Source organism: Vanacampus margaritifer, chromosome 3, assembly GCF_051991255.1.
Source record: "Vanacampus margaritifer isolate UIUO_Vmar chromosome 3, RoL_Vmar_1.0, whole genome shotgun sequence".
Taxonomy (NCBI): Eukaryota; Metazoa; Chordata; class Actinopteri; order Syngnathiformes; family Syngnathidae; genus Vanacampus; species Vanacampus margaritifer.
The window spans coordinates 15,749,813-15,769,767 of NC_135434.1; the positions used below are offsets into that span (position 1 = coordinate 15,749,813).

At 38.0% G+C, this 19,955-nt stretch overlaps 2 protein-coding genes across 2 annotated transcripts; one reads left to right on the forward strand and one right to left on the reverse strand.

The window, feature by feature from the left end:
- The first annotated feature begins 1,333 nt into the window (after window positions 1–1,333).
- LOC144049053 (4-hydroxyphenylpyruvate dioxygenase-like) lies at window positions 1,334–7,568 on the forward strand. The gene is made up of 15 exons (XM_077561629.1): window positions 1,334–1,435; window positions 1,874–1,961; window positions 2,183–2,209; window positions 2,281–2,343; window positions 3,029–3,133; window positions 3,347–3,389; window positions 4,442–4,524; window positions 4,596–4,685; window positions 4,764–4,867; window positions 4,963–5,040; window positions 5,382–5,544; window positions 5,629–5,700; window positions 6,714–6,836; window positions 6,938–7,054; window positions 7,121–7,568. Exons 2-15 carry the CDS (start codon window positions 1,959–1,961, stop codon window positions 7,259–7,261), a joined length of 1,212 nt encoding a protein of 403 aa, XP_077417755.1. The 5' UTR covers window positions 1,334–1,435; window positions 1,874–1,958; the 3' UTR covers window positions 7,262–7,568.
- Window positions 7,213–18,818, reverse strand: LOC144049051 (histone-lysine N-methyltransferase SETD1B-A-like). The gene is given in 17 exon segments (XM_077561628.1): window positions 7,213–8,052; window positions 8,124–8,261; window positions 8,434–8,553; window positions 10,318–10,646; window positions 10,784–11,686; window positions 12,611–12,997; window positions 13,071–13,194; window positions 13,821–14,014; window positions 14,089–14,140; window positions 14,213–14,311; window positions 14,393–14,956; window positions 15,839–16,744; window positions 17,647–17,759; window positions 17,861–18,131; window positions 18,212–18,316; window positions 18,400–18,552; window positions 18,740–18,818. Coding segments are annotated over 16 exon segments (4,617 nt in total). The 5' UTR covers window positions 18,538–18,552; window positions 18,740–18,818; the 3' UTR covers window positions 7,213–7,878.
- Between the last annotated feature and the right edge of the window lie 1,137 nt (window positions 18,819–19,955).

Consider the following 19,955-nt stretch of genomic DNA (forward strand, 5'->3'; position numbering starts at 1 on the left):
CGTTGTCAATTTGTTCTAAATGGACATGCGAGTGCGTGTTACGCCTTGAGTTGAAGAAAATGCCAGCAGCACAGTTTCAATGCAATTATTTTCATGTGGATGATGCAACAGTTAAAATGGAGTTTTCCCTCCTAACTTCAAACATGATGCAAACGTTGCATGATTCAGTAGGACTTACTTAGTCTCTTAGACTTCTTTCAATATGGATTTGTCAATGTTTATGAACAAACTTAAACAACTTTTTCAACCTGTACTTTAATGTCATTATATAAATTTACAATGATGCCATGACGAAAGTAATAGACAAAAAATAAAGTTGCGACATATCGTAGACTGATTGTGCATTAATGAGTACAAAGGGGAAAGTCAACCAAAAAATGTCTTTAAAACTCTTTTACCGCCAAAGGCGTTAATGACGTTTACTAAAATCCAAATGAATGTCGCCAAAAACGTTAATTGACGTTTACTACATTTTTTTTTCTCAATAGGCAATGGAAGTTGTTGTGCAGGCTGCCTACTCAATGGACTTGTGAAATCACAAACACCCACTAACTATGGCCAGTAGATGGCAGCAATGTATGTCTTTTCAATGTTCCACCAGGGTGTATGCAATTACAGTGAAACATGGCGAATCTTAGGAAATAGAACGTTTTCAACCGTGACGTGAATGATCAAAGCTTTTGTCACATTAAATCTAATTCACAGAGCGTCACTAAACAAAAAAATGTAAGTGTCAAAGTCACTGTAGTGCAGAAAATGTTTCTTTTCACAAAAAGCTCGTTTTCTCCTTTTCTTTTCAATTTTCGCTCAATGACACTCAAATTACCTATTTTCAAATGGTGATTACTAAAGAACAGAATAAGGTAAAAACATACTTTTTTTCTAATGAAAAAATGGAGCGTGATTTTTCATTTGGTATGTTTGTGTAGTCAAAGTACACAATACTTGCCTTGAAAGATTAGTTAAAATTTGTTAAATGAGTTAAATCAGACAGCACTGTCGGGGTTGATATTTGGATAATATGTGGCAGTAAAAGAGTCTAAATATGTTCTATGCAGCCCCCCTTGTCTAAGCACAATATTCTGATTAATAATGTGGAATATAAGTTAAGCAGAAAAATCCACTTTTTTATCCATCTCAGAGGACGGCCATTTTGCCACTTGCTGTCGACTGAAAATGACATCACAGTTACTGAGGGCTAAGGTAACAACCAATCACAGCTCACCTGTTTTTTGTTGTTGTTGTTTTTAGCTGAGCCCTGATTGGTCATTACCTGAGCCCTCAGCAACTGTGATGTCATTTTCAATCGACAGCAAGTGGCAAAATGGCTGCATTTTAATTTTTGAAATTTTAAACAGACAATTGAGGTAAGGAGCACTGTGAGGTTTCACATTGAGGAGTGAGCTGCCAATGAGCCAATGAGAGCCCTGAACAAGTGAGCCTCCTCTTGCCGCTAAACACTAACACATGGACTTTATGCTTATTCTAGAAAACATGGCAGTAATTCTAAACCTGTATGCACCAACCTTTTCTTCTATGAACTCTGCAACCAGTTGTATGTTTGTTAGCATGTTGCTTATCATTATCATATCATTTTTCATATATTATCATATCATTAATAAATGTTAATCAGAGTTTGGGATGCAAATCTTCACACCCACTTTTGAATTAACTGTCATTTTAACATGTTTTTTTTAATAGTTGTAGCACTATGGTCAATTTTTTCTTCTGTTGATCGATAGTCTATTTGCTAACTTGAGAACAATGAACATGATTTTCATTGTCATCATTGTATAACATAGTGGGTGCCACAAAACATCCGTACGTACCCTTATCTCCTCCTCCTCCTCCTCCTCTTAAACCTCCTCCAAAGTGTTTGGGATGGCTTTAGAACATTTCGGTCAGCTTTTCAATTCAGAGGTTATTCCTGACTACCAGGAAAGATCAGCAGGGGCAACATGGTGAGTTATTATATAATATAATATAATATAATATAATATTATATTATATTATATTATATTATATTATATTATATTATATTATATTATATTATATTATATTATATTATATTATATTGATAACTAATTTCAAAATAAAACAAAAAAAAAATTCACAAATCTGATATTCTTTGCTGGTGTTTTTATTCAATAGAGTAAATTGTTTTTATGCTTTCCGTTTGCAGACGACATACACTGACAAAGGCGAAAAGGTAGGAAAATGAATTTGACTATATATTTCAAATTCACCATTTACAATTGTTTTTTGTTTTCTTGTCTGTAGCACGAGCAAGGGCAATTCCTCTGCTTTGATCACTTAACATTCTGGGTTGGGAATGCAAAACAGGTATGCTATGTTTGAACATAATTTCCCAAACATACATAAGTAAAACTTATAAGACCCAGTGACTTCAATTTAAAAATAAAAATGTAAACTGGTTTCAAACAATTATTTGACTTTTGTAGTGTGTTAACCTCTAGGCGTTATTGTGACCCGTTTTTGGCTTTTTGTTGGTTCTGACCAAGCCATTTCAAAATAAAATACGGCCCACGGGTTTTAAGTAAATACGATAACCACTTAACCCCCTAAAAAAGAAACACTATGGGAAAAAATAAACTATTTTGTAAGTGCATGGTTCCATTTGTTCGTTTTTTTTTTTAAATAAAAATAAAATGGTGCTGGCTCACATTTTCTTAGCAAACATTTTACACTATATATGAATGTGAACGTTTATGTCGACATTGACAATAAATTGACGTGAATTTAATTTGATTTGGGGCGTTTGAGTAACCTCACACTGGCACCAATTCCTCACACAACAGTTGGTAGTAGTCTATACATTCAGCAACACTATTGGTTCTCTTTAGGGGAGGGTCCGAGGGCACCCAGGATGTAAAGTCACACGTTACATATTTCCCTTCGCGTAACTGCGCCTACTACCAGCAGATAGCGCAACCTGTCAGTTTCAAATCAGACAGTTGCTGATTTCCCTTCAAATGACGTTGTCAACCACACATTTTCTTTTCAATAGGCAGCGTCATTTTACTGCAACAAACTGGGATTTGAACCATTTGCTTACCAAGGCTTGGAGACCGGCAGTCGAGATGTCGTGTCTCATGCAGTCAAACAAGGAAAGGTGAGGAGACTTGGAAGTATACATCATTACCCCCGAGAAAATGTCAGGAAATGCAATAAATTGAGTTCATTTCTGCCATCACACGTTCTTCTTAAGAGATACTAATAATAATAATAATAATAATAATAATAAAAAAGGATTACACACAAAAGGAATTATTCCCGAGTGAAGCAGTTTTTTTGTGCCCTGATGATTGTTTTGTGTATCTCACAGATCATATATGTGTTCTCATCTGCTCTCAATCCTGGAAACAAAGGTAAAAAAAAAAACGGTTTATTTTATTTTATTTAAATTAGTTTTCAATATGGATTTTGTTACGCAGATATAAAGCACAATATTAAATCGATTTAGTATTAAATTATTGTCAATTAAGTTTCTAGCACTATTTCTTTGTTAACTCATTCACTGCTATTGACGGGTATAGACGTCAAAAATTCATTTGAACTATTTCTATTAGTTTCACATTTTTCCCACTTTTGTTAAGAAGAGTATGAAAACCTAGATTTTTTGTTATTGTACATTTAGAAAACATATAAAATTTGTGATTAATCGTGAATTAACTAGTGAAGTCATGCGATTAATTACAATTAAAAAATGTAATCGTCTAACGCCCCAAATTTTTAATAATCTTTTCTTTTCTTTTTAATTTGGGGCATCAGGCGATTACATGTTTTAATTAATTTAATTAATCACATGACTTCACTAGTTAACTCACGATTAATCACAATTTTTATATCTGTTCTAAATGTACAATAAAAATATTTTCTAGGTTTTCATACTCTTGTTAACAAAAGTGGAAAAAAATGTGAAACTAATAGAAATAGTTCAAATGAATTTTTAACGTCTATAGCCGTCAATGGCAGTGAATGAGTTAAAAGGGATACGTGACTCATTGAGCCATTTTCAGCAGAAAGAAGATAATATTTTGTCTATTATTAATGATAACTTTTACAATTAACACCTTTAAAAAAATTATGTTGCCACTTGCTGTGGAGTGTGGATAGAAGATGACATCACCCGTGCTCAGGAAACAGGTAATGACCCATCATGGCTCAGTTTGCTTTTGCTGACCAAACCCAGAAAACAGGTCAGCCGTGATTGGTCGTTACCTATTTCCTCAGCACGTGTGATGTCATTTTCAATCGACAGCAAGTGAAAAATGTGTTTTAAAAGGTATTCATTGTACAGAGTTATCAAATTTATTCTGGACAAAATATAAACTTTTTACTGCTGAAAATAACTCAATGAGTCAAGTATCCCTTTAAGTGACAAGTTCAACGCAGATCATTCCATTTTACTATTTCTCAGAGATGGGAGCTCATTTAGTCAAGCATGGGGATGGCGTGAAAGATGTGGCATTTGCAGTGGAGAACTGTGACTCGTTGGTGCAGGTAACACGGCGGTCTTTAAATCTGACTTGACTTTAACTGAATGAAAATCTAGCTAAATGATATTTTGACAGAAAGCCAAAGAGCGAGGAGCTACGATTGTAAAAGAGCCCTACACCTTGGAGGACAAGCATGGCAAAGTCAGACTTGCTGTGCTGCAAACAGTAAGAGATCAACCATTCATTAAGTTAAATATTCAAAAACCATTAGCCAGCATTATTAATGTTCTTTTTATGCAACAGTATGGTGATACCACACACACATTTGTGGAGAGGGCAGGATATAGCGGGCTGTTTCTGCCAGGCTTCCAACCGCCTCTATTTAAGGACCCTTCGTTAGCCATTTTGTAAGTATCCCTCATTTATCGAGCTGGTAATGCATGCATAAACCATTTGTTCAAATATGCTAACATATGACCCTGATTTTGACCTTTTAATACAGACCAGATGGAAAACTGAACTTCATTGATCACGTTGTGGGAAACCAACCAGAAGATGAGATGGTTCCAGTGGTGGAATGGTGAAACTTACACAACTGTTTCTATTGATTCACATCAGAGACCAGCATGACTTAGCGTTTTTCTCTCACGGGCCACATCTGGACCGCGTTTTAGCCTGTAACAAGCAAGGCCATTCCGTAAATGAAGCTGGTGATTGGTAGACTCCTAGTAGGGAGGGGAGGCGGATGCGGCATTTTGAAGGCATGAACCTCATTATGTGAATTCTTGTCACGTCATTCGGGTCACACATATTGCAACAGGAGCGAATACTGCAGATACGCATCAAGTAACAGGACGGAGAGACAAATTATAGGCCTGACCTCCCAATGTTCTCCTTCACCACTGATTCATTACCCAAAAGGTACCGGAAGAACCTTCTTTTTCACCGCTTCTGGTCAGTGGACGACAAGCAGCTGCAGACAGAGTTCAGTGCCCTGCGCTCCATTGTGGTGGCCAACTATGAAGAGACTGTAAAGATGCCCATCAATGAGCCGGCCATGGGCAAGAGGAAGTCTCAAATCCAGGTTTATACAATCAATTAAATGAATGATATGAATGTTGGCTTCTGTCAATTAGTATGTACTAAGAAAACATCTGTTGACTTACAGGAGTATGTGGAGTACTATGGAGGTCCAGGAGTGCAGCACATTGCCATGAACACATCCGATATTATAACATCAGTAAGTTTATTTAAACAAAAGTGGACATTCCAAGATTTTAGAGGACATTTTCTGTCCCCATTGTGAAATTTTAAATCATTCATGCACAAAATACAGAAACATGCACTAGTGACGAGAGTTACTACTGTATATCTGAAAACCTAAAAATATTGTTTGTTTGTTTTTTTAATTGTTTTTCTCTTGTCCCTCCCACTTGATGACCAACTTACCAGTACATAACAAATTACAAATAGATGAGAAGAAACATTTTTTTTAAATCAGCTTTTTTGGTATGTTTTTGTAGATAATATTAATTATACGCTGAAGTTGCGCCCAACATACGTACAAACGGTTTTAGCCATCCAGAGGAAGGGAATAAAGTGAGCTACATGACTCAGCAGAAATGAGATCGTCAAGACCTAATGTCAATCCTCACTTGTCATATTTTTATTTTATGTTTTCTTAATGGAGTGTGTGACACAAACTACCGCAACATCGTTACTCATATTATCATAAAAACACATATAATACTTTTAATATATAGAAAAAGTTGTTCTTTACCAGTTAGCATAGAAGGTAACACAACTAGCATGTGGCTACTAGCTATTGTAGCTACTCTTGAGCATAAACATCACCAATGAATTACAACCCTTTTACTGTAATTTTAGAAATACTAACATTAAATTAATATTTAAATAAAATGTAACATTCTTGATTTAAATTGTAACAAATTTATTCAGTAGCTTAATGTTTTGGGGAAGTTCTTCAGGTGCATGACTATCTGTAACATGGTTACATCAAGCAGCACATGACAAATTATCTCATTAAAAATGTGCCATGGTGATGGTTGAGCATAAGAAAATCAAATTGTTTGATGGCTGTTTTTCATTGGGGGGGGGGGGGGGTAGCATAAAATGAATGGTTCATTTTGTTAAATGTTGCCTAAATGTTGGCCTCCAATTCTGGAATGACTTCTTCCTTTTAGTTGTGTTGCATTGTGAAGGCTGCGGAAATAAACCCTTCATTTTTTGCAGGTCCTTAACCTAAAACAGCGTGGGACAGATTTTATGTCAGTGCCCGACACGTACTACGACCAACTGAGGGAGAAGTTAAAACACTCCAAGGTGAAAATTGCAGAGGACCTGGATGTCCTGCAGGTGGGGTCACATACTGTATTTGCAGGACCATATTGAGAAAAAAAAAATCCCAAAATATTTGCCACTTATCACACTATGGAACATATTGTCCTTTTATTCAGGAGCTGAAGATTCTGGTGGACTATGACGACAATGGCTACTTACTTCAGATCTTTACCAAGCCAGTTCAGGACCGCCCCACTGTTTTCTTGGAAGTCATTCAGAGACATAATCACCAGGTTAGGACACTTATGGGTTGACAAGAACGACAACACTACCATTCACTTGCATTTAATGTATCGCAGGGCTTTGGTGCAGGAAACTTCAAATCTCTTTTTGAAGCAATTGAAGCGGATCAACATGCCAGAGGAAATCTGACCATCCTCATACCTAACGGTGTCCAAGAGTATGTGAGCCCAGATGTGGGCCATCTTCATGGTTGTTAAACAATGTAAATTGTACGACCAGTTAAGGCCATTTAATGTATTGTACAAGTAAAGTAGGGAAGCTGCATGTGAGTTTACCTGACTCTTCAATTACTATTCAGTGTTCACTCATTTGTAATGTCATATTCATTTTCAAGCACATTACTCAAAGAAAACAGTTTTCAAGTACTCATAACTGAAAAAAGTGTGTTATTATTTGCACGCTCAGCATATCTGATCATTTAATGTCAATGTCTATATTTGTATGAAAGCAACAGTTAAACAATGACTGTCAGACACTTTCCATACTGTGACATAAACCAAAGATAGTCTCTCATAACATGCCTTTAAAATATTCTTCTAGTAAGTATGTACAATATGTACATTGATTAAACAAAAGTCAAGCGTCCTCTTCATCATCATTTCATATTTCATCATACAATAGCTTACGTGCTGGTTGGGAAACAAGTTCATTCAGTCCTCTTGATGCATCTCAGGTTATTTTTAACCTTCGAGAGAGCTGCTGCAAATGTGCTGATTGATTTTGATAAGGCACATCTTCAGCGTCTGTGTCCGCCCATTACCTTCAGTTATGTGGGCTCCTTATCTATGATGTAAGAGGTGCTCTCCCGATGGAATCAGTTCAAAGAGCCCCGACAGCTTTCAGCACCACACAAACAAGGAATCTTGGTGTCCTCGATAGGGAACTTGTAGTCGTATGTGATTTCTTCATTGATGCCTATTGGCTGCCGCGAGTAAATCACAATTTTCTTTCGAGACTCCACAGTGATGATCTTTGCATAGCAGTTCGGCTGTGAGACGAATATAACGTACACGTTGATTTGTAAATTAAGTCAACCCAGATGTAGCAAGTGGTACTCACACTGCAGCTGTGGTTGATGAATCTGGATAAATTCCCGCATTTCGTGGCATCGATGATGGTGTTCTGATCCACCCGGAACAAATAGCTGCTTCTGATGCCTGCCTCCTCATATCTACGCTCTCTCATGTCAGCAATATTCTGAGAGAAAAACAACGTAAAAATTCATTCTTGTTGCCTTTACGTTTGTCTTCATTATGTTAAATCATGCTCTAACTGGTTGAGGTCACGTGAACAGGAAACAACTTTAAAGACATGTTTATTAGTGGTGGTGGGTTGGTCCATAAATGTATTTGGGGGGGGGGGGTCTCACCTGTCTGATAATTTGGCCTACATACTCAATCACCATCTCATCTGCTGCTATGGCCTCCATGGCAAACAGACCCCAATCGTGGATGTGACTTCGGCTGAAACAAATCTTCTTCTTTCGGAACTGAAGGATAAAATATATATACTTAAAAAAACAACAACATGAATTTCATAATGTTTCCTTTGATTAAAAAAAAAAATCGAAATATTGATCTACTATGAACAGATATCATGCAATGGATATAAAAAAGATTACACACTGTTGTGTAAGGTGTTTGTGATATCTAAAAAAAAAAAATTAAAAAAAAAATTGCCCAAGGGCCAACATACACACCTGTGGCTAATCACATTCAATCTCAAGTTAAGTGGGACACCCCTGCCACCACTTAAAATGCCTCTAATTAATTTTCAAGCCTTTACTGTAGTTAATGCTATGGCATTCTTTTGATGACGAGCATTTTTGTGTTTACATCTAACAAATGTTTCTGAATTATGGCCAACAAGTTCAACCTTGGTTTAATTGGACCATAACACATTTTCTCACATGTTTGGGAGATTTTATGATCCAGGATTTTTTTTTTAAGTACACAGAGAGGTTAAATGAATCATGTTGCTAACTTAGTAATGGTCGACCAAGTGCTTATTATGGCAAGATTTGCCAAAAATGGCCATCCTAGTCAGCAAACTTTAAAATGTAGCTGTTTGCATGTACATTGTATTATTTTAAAAATGTGGGAGCTTGTTATTCTTTTATAACATCAACTTAATACAAAAAATATTACATACATTTTTTGGGGGGACGTCTCAAATATATTGATTAAGTAATTAGTATTAGCACAAAACCTTATGCTTTCTGCTAGAAAGCAAAACAAGGACGGGAAAAGCCTACTAGACATCTAAAAAAAAAAAATCAGGTTAGAAAGCAGCACTTTCAATGGTGGAAAATGTGTGCTGACTCCAAATTAATAGGATTTTTATTGGTTACCTTTGAACACTTCTCTAATTCGCTCTATGTGTGGAACATCGTGACTTCATTAAATCCTGAAAAAGTGGCTGCTGACTTCCTCTGTACGCTATGCTAATGAGCATGGCTGCTTGATCACATGATTGTTTGAAGCCAAACTTGCCAATTTATTTTTTATGGTCGATGTCTCGACAAAAGTTGAATACATGCATGGCATTTACTTGTACACATATGATATGATGTAAACATGAACGAAGCCTGCATAATGAATATTGTCATCTTTTGTGGCTTTGTGATGACATGTTTAAAAAAAATAATAATATTGTAGATATTTAAAGGTCCTTTGTCACAACCCTCTTCGCCATTTAACCAAACCAGGAGGAAATGCTTAGACACGTTTTGTCTAAAAGTTGTGATTTTACACACTTGTAAGCAACCACAACATCTCAGTTTTTTTTCAAAAAGATTTGATTTGAAAAATGTAGAACATTTCATGATTTTACTCGGTTACCAAAAATCTACGTAACTTAAAACTGCTCTCTGTAACAATTTGGCCAACAATAACTTTACAATAGCCTTTTTATTTGACCATTTATGACTGAAACATTTTCTAATTAGTATATTAACACCATAGCTGTTCACAGTGGGTACTCCTGCAAGCCTCTGGTCAATAATTTCCAGACTGGATTCGGGTTTGAATTTCCCGCCCTCTGTCTGCTGGTGTGACGTTATTTGCACATTGTGTACAAGGATGTGTGCAGTTTTATTTTTCATCAATAGGAGGCAGTAGCGATTCGAAATGGAATTTTCTGCCCTCAGTAGGTTTAAGTGATAGACTCATATTATAGTTCTCCTGCACTACTATAACCCATGCTTTATTTAAAGTTGACGGTGGCTATTGTGCGTTTGCTTCATTTAACAAACCTTGAGTTGGTTCAACTTGACCAGGTAACTCTCGCAGCTAAAAGATGACAACAGTCGGCGCTGTTCTGACCTGAAGTCTGATCCAGCCCGAAGTGTCAGAGGTTCCTGCACAAACACAATACATTACACATTTTGATGACGAGACTCACACGTTCCTGTTTTAAATACCTGAGCGCTTGTTGATGGAAGCTCAGTGGTTCTCGCCTGGTTGAGGTACTCAAGTTTATCCCTCCAGTTGATTTTGTAGAAGCCTTCGCTGCGAGCTGAGCCTGTAATGTGCTTCTGCTGCCATGGTTGGTGTCCTTCACTTTTCTCTGAACCGTGAGTCAGTAAGCAGCAGTTAAGATCATAAAACAAACCCATCCATGAGCATTTGTATACTTCTGGCTATATGTCGAATCAAATACATACATCACATACAAAATCAAACAAAAGTTTAATGCTCACAATAAACCGAAAAGGATATGAGGATGGTGTATCCAGCGAGTGTCACTTAGCCAGCTACACTCATCATCGTGCTCTTGTAACCTTTCATAAGTGCGCTGCAGCAGTCTCGCATCCTCTTCATCAAGGCCATCCTTCCATATACTGTGAAGTATCCTCCTCTCCTCCCGCTCTGAACGCCACTTGGGACGACAACTACGAGAGAAGCTCTGGCTCCTCCAACCCCTTTTTTTTCTCTTCCACCGTTTACGCCTCCTTTTTTTTGTTCCCTCGTAGAGAAGACCCGGCATGTTCTCCAGTCCTTGCAGAGGTCTCGCTCTCATACCTGACCATGTTCTCACCCCTCCGCCATCAGATGAAGACTCGGAGAGGTCACACGGAGATGACATTCCAAGGAATTTGTCACATAAAAGCGGTTGTGAGGTGTTCACTCTTCTGTGGATTAACGCTTTTTGTGGTCGGATATCTCTTCCAGGCGTCTTTGGTGGTAATGTAAATGGATTTCTAAACAGTGGTGATAATTTTCTAACATGTGGGCATGTGACACTTTCATTTTCTGGTGAAGTTGTTGAGACCCTCGTGACACTGTTTGGACTCCAAGCAGTTGTGTCTCCTCTACCTGGGGTTGTGGGCGTGTCCTGGAATAGCAAAGACATTCCTGATGCCAGATGTAGCTCACCGATAATTAGCGAGAGATTGTCATCTCCTGATTCTTCACTTCCTAGTTGTGAGGCTATCCCCTTGCCCGGGGTCCGTGGTCGTTCCACCTCCATCACGACTGGAGATGTTGATTTGCTTTTGATTGAAAGCTCAGGCTCACTGTCAGTAAAGCAGCCAGTAGGAGTAAGAGGCCTCAAGGTGAAGTCCGGAGATCCCAAATTCCATTCACGCCCCTCCGACTCTACATCAAGTTCAAGGGTCACTGCTACAGAGATGGTTGACAAGAGCATATCACACAAGTTTACCGTGTCTATACCAGGGGTCAGAAACTATTACTATCAAAAGAGCCATTTTAGACCTAATAAATAGCAAAAAATCTGTCGGGAGCCGCAAAACATTTGAACATTGTGATGAACGAAACTGTGTGTTTGTGTTAGTTGAGTGTACTGTGAGGGCCCAAGAGCTAATTAGAGCTGCACCAGAACAGAAAAATATGCAGCATCCAATCCTTTCCGAGAATAATTTTCTTCTACCTTTTTTCTTTTATTTTTGGATTTGTTGTTGTTGTTGAAAATTTTCATAAAATGTTTAACTTTTCTGGCTTTCTGTTACCTTTCTGACACTTTGGGCAATTTTATGGACATATGGTAATGTTCTGCCTCTCTTCTTCCTTTTTTGGACATTTTATGGCTATTTTTTGCTATCAATTTTCTGACATTTCTGGCAATCTTGTGGACCTTTTATGGTCATTTGGGGGATTTTTTCTTTTGTTTTGGGACATCTTATGGTTACTTTTTGAATGTTTTCTTTAATGCCTTTTTTATTATTCAATTCTCTAACATTTTTGGCAATTTCATGGACATTTTATGTTAATTTTCTGCTTTTCCTCTTTCTTTTTTTATGGTCACTTTTTGGACATTTTTAGGTATTTTTAAAGTTTTTCATGTGCTTTTCATCTCTCTCTTTATGACAACTTAACTCTGACATTGTTTGAATATTTAATTATTAAATTTTTATGTAATCATGAATTCACTTATATATATATATATTATCTAAAAAATAATTATGTTTTTTTTAGATGTCCACAGGCAGCCAAAGAGTGACTATAAGAGCCACATGTGGCTTCAGAGCCACAGGTTGCAGACCCCTGATCTATGCAGATAATTATTTCAATATTCTGGCAAAATACCTGGAAGTCCAGTACGCGATGGGGGCTGTAGCTCCTGGGGCTTGCTGAAATGCGGATCCATCATTACATGTCCTTGCTGCATGTACTGGTTCTCCTCTGTTTTCTCTCTATCAGACAGATCTGACAAGTCCTGGAGTTCCAGCTGAGCGCCAGGTGTGAGGGGGGCTGATGGCGTCACCGGGGGCTCAACATCCATGGACTCCTCATCTGATGATATTACTATACACTCCAAACCGTCACCACCCTTTTCGTTGTCTCCTAAATCATCATCTTCTTCAGAGCTAAAGTCAGAGTAGGATGAGTCGTCATAGCTCTCTGATGTAAAAGAGTCAAGGGAATCTGAGCCGGATAAGCAGTCCTCAGAGGAGCTGCATTCTGAATACGTCTCTACGAAGGAACAACAAAATGCATGAAACTGGCCTGAAACGTAGCAGTAGCACACGCTAACTTTTCAACATACCACTGTCGGAGGAGAGAACTTCATCAAGAACTGGGCAGGTGTCTTTGGCCTCTATGTGTTTTTCAGTCTCCTTCTCTTTTTCCTGACTGCCATCAACATTGTTGACATGATCTTTTCTGTTACACTGAAATGCAAAAAAAATATATCAGCATCAATGTTTGTCAAGTTAAGTTACTTGAGCTACAACTCAAATTAGTGTACAACATTTATGTTTGTGACTTTCTCAAAATTGTCATTCCAAACCATGTGAGGGTTTTGTTTTACGGTATACAGTTATATTATCATATAGGAAGTTAGTAGAAGCCTTTTTTTATCAATTGAAAATGCCACATTTAGTGCAGGCTTCGCCAACGTGCTGACCGCAGACACCATGCAGCCTGCAGGCCTGTTCTAAAAATAGGTAACCAGTGATGGGACATTGTAATTTCTTACACTGTCGCAGATTTATATAAATAACATAGATTAGATATGATATTTATAGGTTTCATAATTATTCTGAGAAACCAATAACATGATCAGTGTTTTCAAATGATCCTTCCTTATTAATATAACTGTAACATTTTTTTCTGGTATTTTCCCAAATGTGCCCTTTGCATTATTCTTTCATTTTCAAAAAGCTTGTTTTAGTGAAACTTCTTAAAGCAACAAAAAAAAACTGTCAATGTCTAAATACTTAAATAACTTAAAACAAAAAAAACTATCAATTATAAGAATCATTAATGACAGCTTTTCATGTAACTTGTCATTTACCAAATTGTGTACATCATCTTCTATGGGCCCAGCCAGTTCCTCTTTGTTTGTCGCAATTTCCCTTTCCTCTGCTTGATGTGTCTCGCATTCTTCATTTCCGTCATCATCATCGCTATCAAGATCAAGTGGTCTTGCGTATCTGCGTTTACGTCTCTCAAATGTTGGTTCGAACGAATTGTCCTCTTTGGTCCCATCTAAAGCAACGCATGAAGAAGGGTTAGTCCTTGAATAGTAATTGAATAAAAAAAAATTAATTAAATTAACTTACCAGAATCTTTTACTTCTAATATTGCAGGAACGTCATCTCTTTTCTTCTTAATCTGCATTGCAAAACACTTTCTTCATTTCAATGTTCATTTCTGGTGTTTTATTACAAATCGAATATTGCTTACCTTAAAGGAGGGGAGTGGGGGTTTCTTGCGCTCGCCAGTGATGTGATTGCGAGGATTTATACTTTTGGTTTTCTTATCATTCAAAGGCAAAACTGCTATCTTCAGTACATAAAATATATTATTGAGTTAAAACAAGTGTGCGGTATATGATGAATGTTGAAAAAAGGAAGAAGCATTTACCTTTGATTTCTTCTCTTGATCGTCCCACCAGTTTTCAAACACCTTGAATGCCACTCCCTCAATCATTCTGCGAGTGATGTCCTTCTTGATTATTGACTTCAGTTCATCCATCAACACAGCTAAAACGTTATCCACTGTGACTTTACGATTTTTTCCCTTTCTTAGTGTGTAGTTTGGTGGAGGCAGTAAAGGGTTGATACAAGTGTCATGAGGCGGTAAGTGGACGCTTCCAAGCCCTGGTGGATCGCCCTGGTCCAAGCTGCTTGGAGGTTGTAGGGACGAGGCGTATGTGTGCATCAAAGGAGGTCGGGGTACTGGAAAATGAGATGGGATTGAGGCTGGGGGAACGTGGATGCTGCTGTGATGACCCGAAGGGAGGGTCCAGCCTGGAATGGCGCCTTTCGGCAGGCGAGATGGGACATGAGGAAATGAAGGAATGGGGAAACGTAAAGGGGGAAATGGTGGATGGTGACCTGCGGGTAGATGAGTGTTGCAGGGAGGCTGCGGGATAGATGGTGTCAACGCGTCACAGTTTCCTTTGTCCACATTTGATAAGTGAAGCTCCTGAGAGAGACAAGAAGAGATCAAACTGACCAGATAAAATAAAAGACAAAGTTATTATAAATGATTTTGTGATTAACTCGTTCACTGCCATAAATTCATTTTTAAAAAAGATTATTAAAAATTTGGGGCAAGAGGCGATTACAATTTTTTAATTGTTATTAATCGCATGACTTCACTAGTTAACTCACGATTAATCACAAATTTTATATTGATTATAAATGTACAATAAGAAATTCTAGGTTTTCATACTCTTGTTAACAAAAGTGGGGGAAAAAATGTTAAACCAATAGAAATAGTTCAAATGAATTTTTGACGTCAATGGCAGTGAATGGATAAAAAAAAAGATATAGAAATAGTTCAAATGAATTTTTTATGTTCATAGTCGTCAATGGCAGTGAATGAGTTAAAGGGGAAGTCGAACCAAAAATAATTTCTTGACAATTATATGTTCTAGCTCCACTAGTCTGAATATATTAGTCCGGTTAATGTCGTGTTAGTGGAAAATGAGTTAAGCAGCAAAATACAGCAGTTTTTGTCTACATCAGAAGGCGGCCATTTTGCCACTTGCTGTCAAGTGAAAATTACATCATAGTTGCTCAGGGCTCAAGTAACATCCAATCACAGCTCAGCTTCAGAAAACAGGTGAGCTGTGATTGGTCGTTGCCTGAGCCCTGAGCAACTGTGATGTCATCTTCAATCAACAGTAAGTGGCAAAATGACCGCTCCCTGAGATGGATAAAAACGGGTGGATTTTGCTGCATAACTCATATTCCGCAAACGTAATATTAATAATAATGTCATGTTTAGACTAGTGAGGTCACATATAACATATTGTTGTCAAGAAATGTTTACGGTTGACTTTCACTTTAAGAGAATGATCACCTTAGGACAGGCCTGGGACATTTCTGCATCTGCCTGACTGTTTCCATCTCTGCTTCCTTCAGATTGTGTGAAATCAAAAAGAGAGGCGCACTCGTTATCTCTTTGGGATGTCAGAAAAAAAACAGCTTGGGAAGTTTCATCTTCTTCGAGGAGTGGCGTTGGAATGACATCTTCCAAAATTTGGTTTGGGCTTTCTGAGAGTGGGGAGTTCTGGAGTGAATACGGCGAGGTTGGGCTGTCCTGACAGAACTCATCAGCTTTCAAAGTACTCCCAAGAAAAGTATCTGAACTTTGGCTGGCTGTCAGCAAACTTTGTATTCGGGCATCTAATGTCTCTGGTTGGGGGCTTCTAGGGAGAAAGTTCACGTCTGCCTGCTTGTTGGCTGCCAAGTTGACACTCAAGATGCTCAGAGAGTTTATAGGTGCTGCTTTTGAGGTAGGCGTGACCACATCGCTCGACTGTGGACCGGAGGATCTAAGTTCAAAGGAATGCTTTTCCTGATTCTGAGCAAATGTGGATTCGGTGTGCTTGCTATTCTGGGTAAACAGTGTGATGGAAGGCTGAGGTTGGCGTTTCTTTAAATTTACGATGACCTCGGAGACTTCACCAGTTCCCCAGTGAAGCCTTGGGAATTTACGACAGCAAAGCTCTCTTCGGAAAGGTTTGTGAACACTGAAAGTCGAGGCCTCCCCCTGGAGGATCGGCGTGCCCTGAAGACTGGAGTAGCACGAGTCTTGGGAGAGGGGGGTCGCAGAAAAGCAAGGGGTCCGCGGGGTTCCCTGTGAACAGGGAGTCAGCCCAAAGCTATAAGGTGTATCCTGGCCAATACTGGAATACGCTGTGTCGAGAGAGAGTGGAGTCGTCAGGCTACTTGGGCTTCCTTGTTCCTGTGGGACTGAATTGCACTGCAAGAAATCCAGACAAAATGTAACATATTGTCATATTCCTAAAATAATGGCTTACCAGTAAGGTTTTTTTTTTGGTGTGTGTGTTTGTGATTTTTTTTTCAGAAAACATACCAAATGTTATATTCATTTATTTTAGCAGAGGTTGCTTACATCCTGAGGAGATGATTAGGAGTAATAATGTATGTAAAAAAAAAAGAAGAAGACATTTAGTCCATTATTTTAGCAAGGTAACAATTTGTTTTTCAATCTACTGTGAGAGAGTAATTTCAATTTCCCCTTGAGGGATTATAATAAGTATATTAAAAAAAATATTCCACCTCTTCTAGCCCCCCCCCCCGCTAAGAAACAAACCTAGCAAAACAATAGCAAACCTATTTAAGTACATGACACGATCCATGTGCTTCCAAGCCACAATATTTTGCAAAAGTCGCCTTGCCTCACCTGGACAATTGAACAGTAAATGGACATTTATTGTATCTGAAAAGAAGCACTTGATTTCCTATCTGTAAAGGAAAAATTCTGTTGAAGGTGAAGGTTAAAAAAAGAAGAAGATGAACTTGTTTTAACAATGTCACTGTCATTTGCTTTTTATAAAACTCAAAGGGGGATTTGATTAAAACAGCTCAGATTTTATTCTAAAACCACATAAACCACCACTAATCCAAACAGTCATTAGAACTATAAAAAAAACAAAAATATTGGGGTACACATTTTCCATCTCCTATATTCTGAGGTGTATCTGAGACTGTTGTCTTTTTTCTTTTCTTTTTTTGTTGTAATTATGAACCTCTTTCTCTGGTTGGTTGATTGATTGAATTAAAATCTGTTGAGAGTGCTCGCCATTCATTCATTTAATAATTAAAATCACTAATTGTTAGCAAATACTGTACTGCACATACCAGTAAATCGTCAATTAAGTTTTGGAGATTTTTGTCACTGCTTCCCACTGGTAAGCTCCATGGAGTGTAGAGACCATTAAAGAGCAGTTTGAGGTAGCGCACTCTATTTTCACCTGTTGAATGAGGCCCAACAAGTCACTTTAAAGCTTAAAAAAAATTATCAAATTTTTTACTCATTTAAACATGGGCCGAAAAAGTGAAAAAGCCTCCTTACCTTTCGGATCAATTTCCACATGGATAACGTTACCCATTACTGATGTTTGATTTAGATGATGAACAGCGTCCTTTGCAGCCCTCACAGTGTCAAAAACAACTTTTGCGATGCCTAAGTGCTTCTTGTTCTTTGGGTTGTAGAAAATTTCCACTTCTTCCGTGTGGCCATATTTCGCACACATATTAGTCAGGAAGGCCTTGTTTACATTGTCATTCAACCTGCAAAAAGTCACTTCTTTGGGGGGAATAGGGCCAATGTAATACTTGTCAATCTGAAAGGGCACATGCAAAAAAACAACACGACCGTGAGTAGGCGTGTTATTAACATAACTATCGTGGCATAAAAGGCTACCTTAAATCTGGCAACCGAAAGGTCAGTCTTGACGCATTTGCTCCACATGCGGCAGATGCGCGGATCTTTCACTGCATCCACTGGAAACAAACCCAAGTCGTCAACCTGATGTTGGAAAACAAGACAACTGTGGGTTTGTTCATGGCGAGGGAGTGTACTGATGAAGATGAATGTTTTGAAACGCTCACGGGAATGTTAAAGTCGTGCCCATCATAGCGGTACACTTTGTATAGTCCTTTTGTTAGAACGGGATCAATAATCAACTTGCAACTTCTCCAGGGCTGACGCGGTGATTCTCTCCCTAAAAGCCGTTTTTCGCTTTCCATTACATTCGTCCAAACCTGCAATTATGACACACCAGGGTTTGTGATTTGCGTCTGGATACCTATCGGTTCGCTAGTTATTGCGATGGACGTATACACGCCCCAACAGGTGATGCGAGTAACATCCCCTGTAAGCTTAACTCAGATATCACTTGAAAGAAAAATCAACTCCTTAAAACCCGAAAAAAGAAAATTAACATCTTACCTATGATTGTATTCGTTAATGCGCCATCATTCTATACTCGACTTGTATTTTGTATTTATTTTTTCAGCCAGGTGTACACTACGTACGTTGCCCAGGTTGATGTACAGATCCATCCGCCAGGAGTAAGATAGTTCTTTCATCCAGGCGGAGGAGCACATTAAAAGTGCTAACAGCCCAACAGTGCTAACAGTGATGAACCTTTTTTGTCTTGTGTACCCCCAAACCCTTCCGTACGGATTATATTTACATATGGCTTATATATTTAGATATTTACTTATCATCTTGGAATATTTTTTAAATATTTCCCTATACCCTGGCCGCAATGTGCAGGTAGCCTATGCCCAACGTTATGACATCCAATTCACTAGATGTATCAACAAGTCTGTGATTGACAACGTCAAAGTGGTAGTAATTTAATAATATGTAGGCTATAGGCTATATATATATATATATATATATATAGCATTGTTGAGATATACAGGGTGATTGAAAAAACAACTCCCTATTTTTAAAATAGAGTAAAATCATAAATTGAGTTATTTGTTTAGTGTATATTTTTTTCTATTTTTCTGTTTGTTCTGTTCATTGTTTGCGCTTGTTTCGTTATGTATGCGTTTGTCATTGGCATTTAAATGAAGAATAAAGACGATTTATTTCTATTATTATTATTTAAATAGGGGAGTAAATAAAGGAAATTGGGTAATTTCCACTTTGGAAAGTGGTGGATTGTCACCCATCTACTGCCAAGCTGTGGCCAGAAAAAAATTGGGGTAAATTAGCCAAACTTTTAATAATAGTGGATAATTTACATTATAAAACAGATCATGCATGAAAAACCACTGCAATACAATAACATTATTCATCGTAATGCTGCATCAGTAGGTGGAATACCAAAATAACAATTTGTGTTGATCAGAGTTATGCTCGGGGGATGAGCCCATTAAGAGATGCTAAAGTTTATGTGCCCACCACCACCACCACCCTTCACACACACACAATAAGGTCTTCTGCTATGACAACTGATGGTAAACAATAGACTGAATTAACTCTGCAACGTGTCTTCAGAAGTTAGTTTCTTTTTGTTTATCTCTGAGTTGTTACATGATATACAGTGGCAGGATCATGCGGCCACTTACAGCACAGACCGGCGTACATGTCTTTTCTCAAAACACAAGTCAAGGAAGAATCTGAAGTTTACAACACGCAGCACCTCACC

Bases quoted from the DNA above. Each gene is read 5' to 3' on its own strand.
- LOC144049053 (XM_077561629.1), top strand. The intron at 2,344-3,028 runs GTATGCTATGTT...TCTTTTCAATAG, and splicing joins GGGTTGGGAATGCAAAACAG to GCAGCGTCATTTTACTGCAA. The intron at 3,390-4,441 runs GTAAAAAAAAAA...ACTATTTCTCAG, and splicing joins TCTCAATCCTGGAAACAAAG to AGATGGGAGCTCATTTAGTC.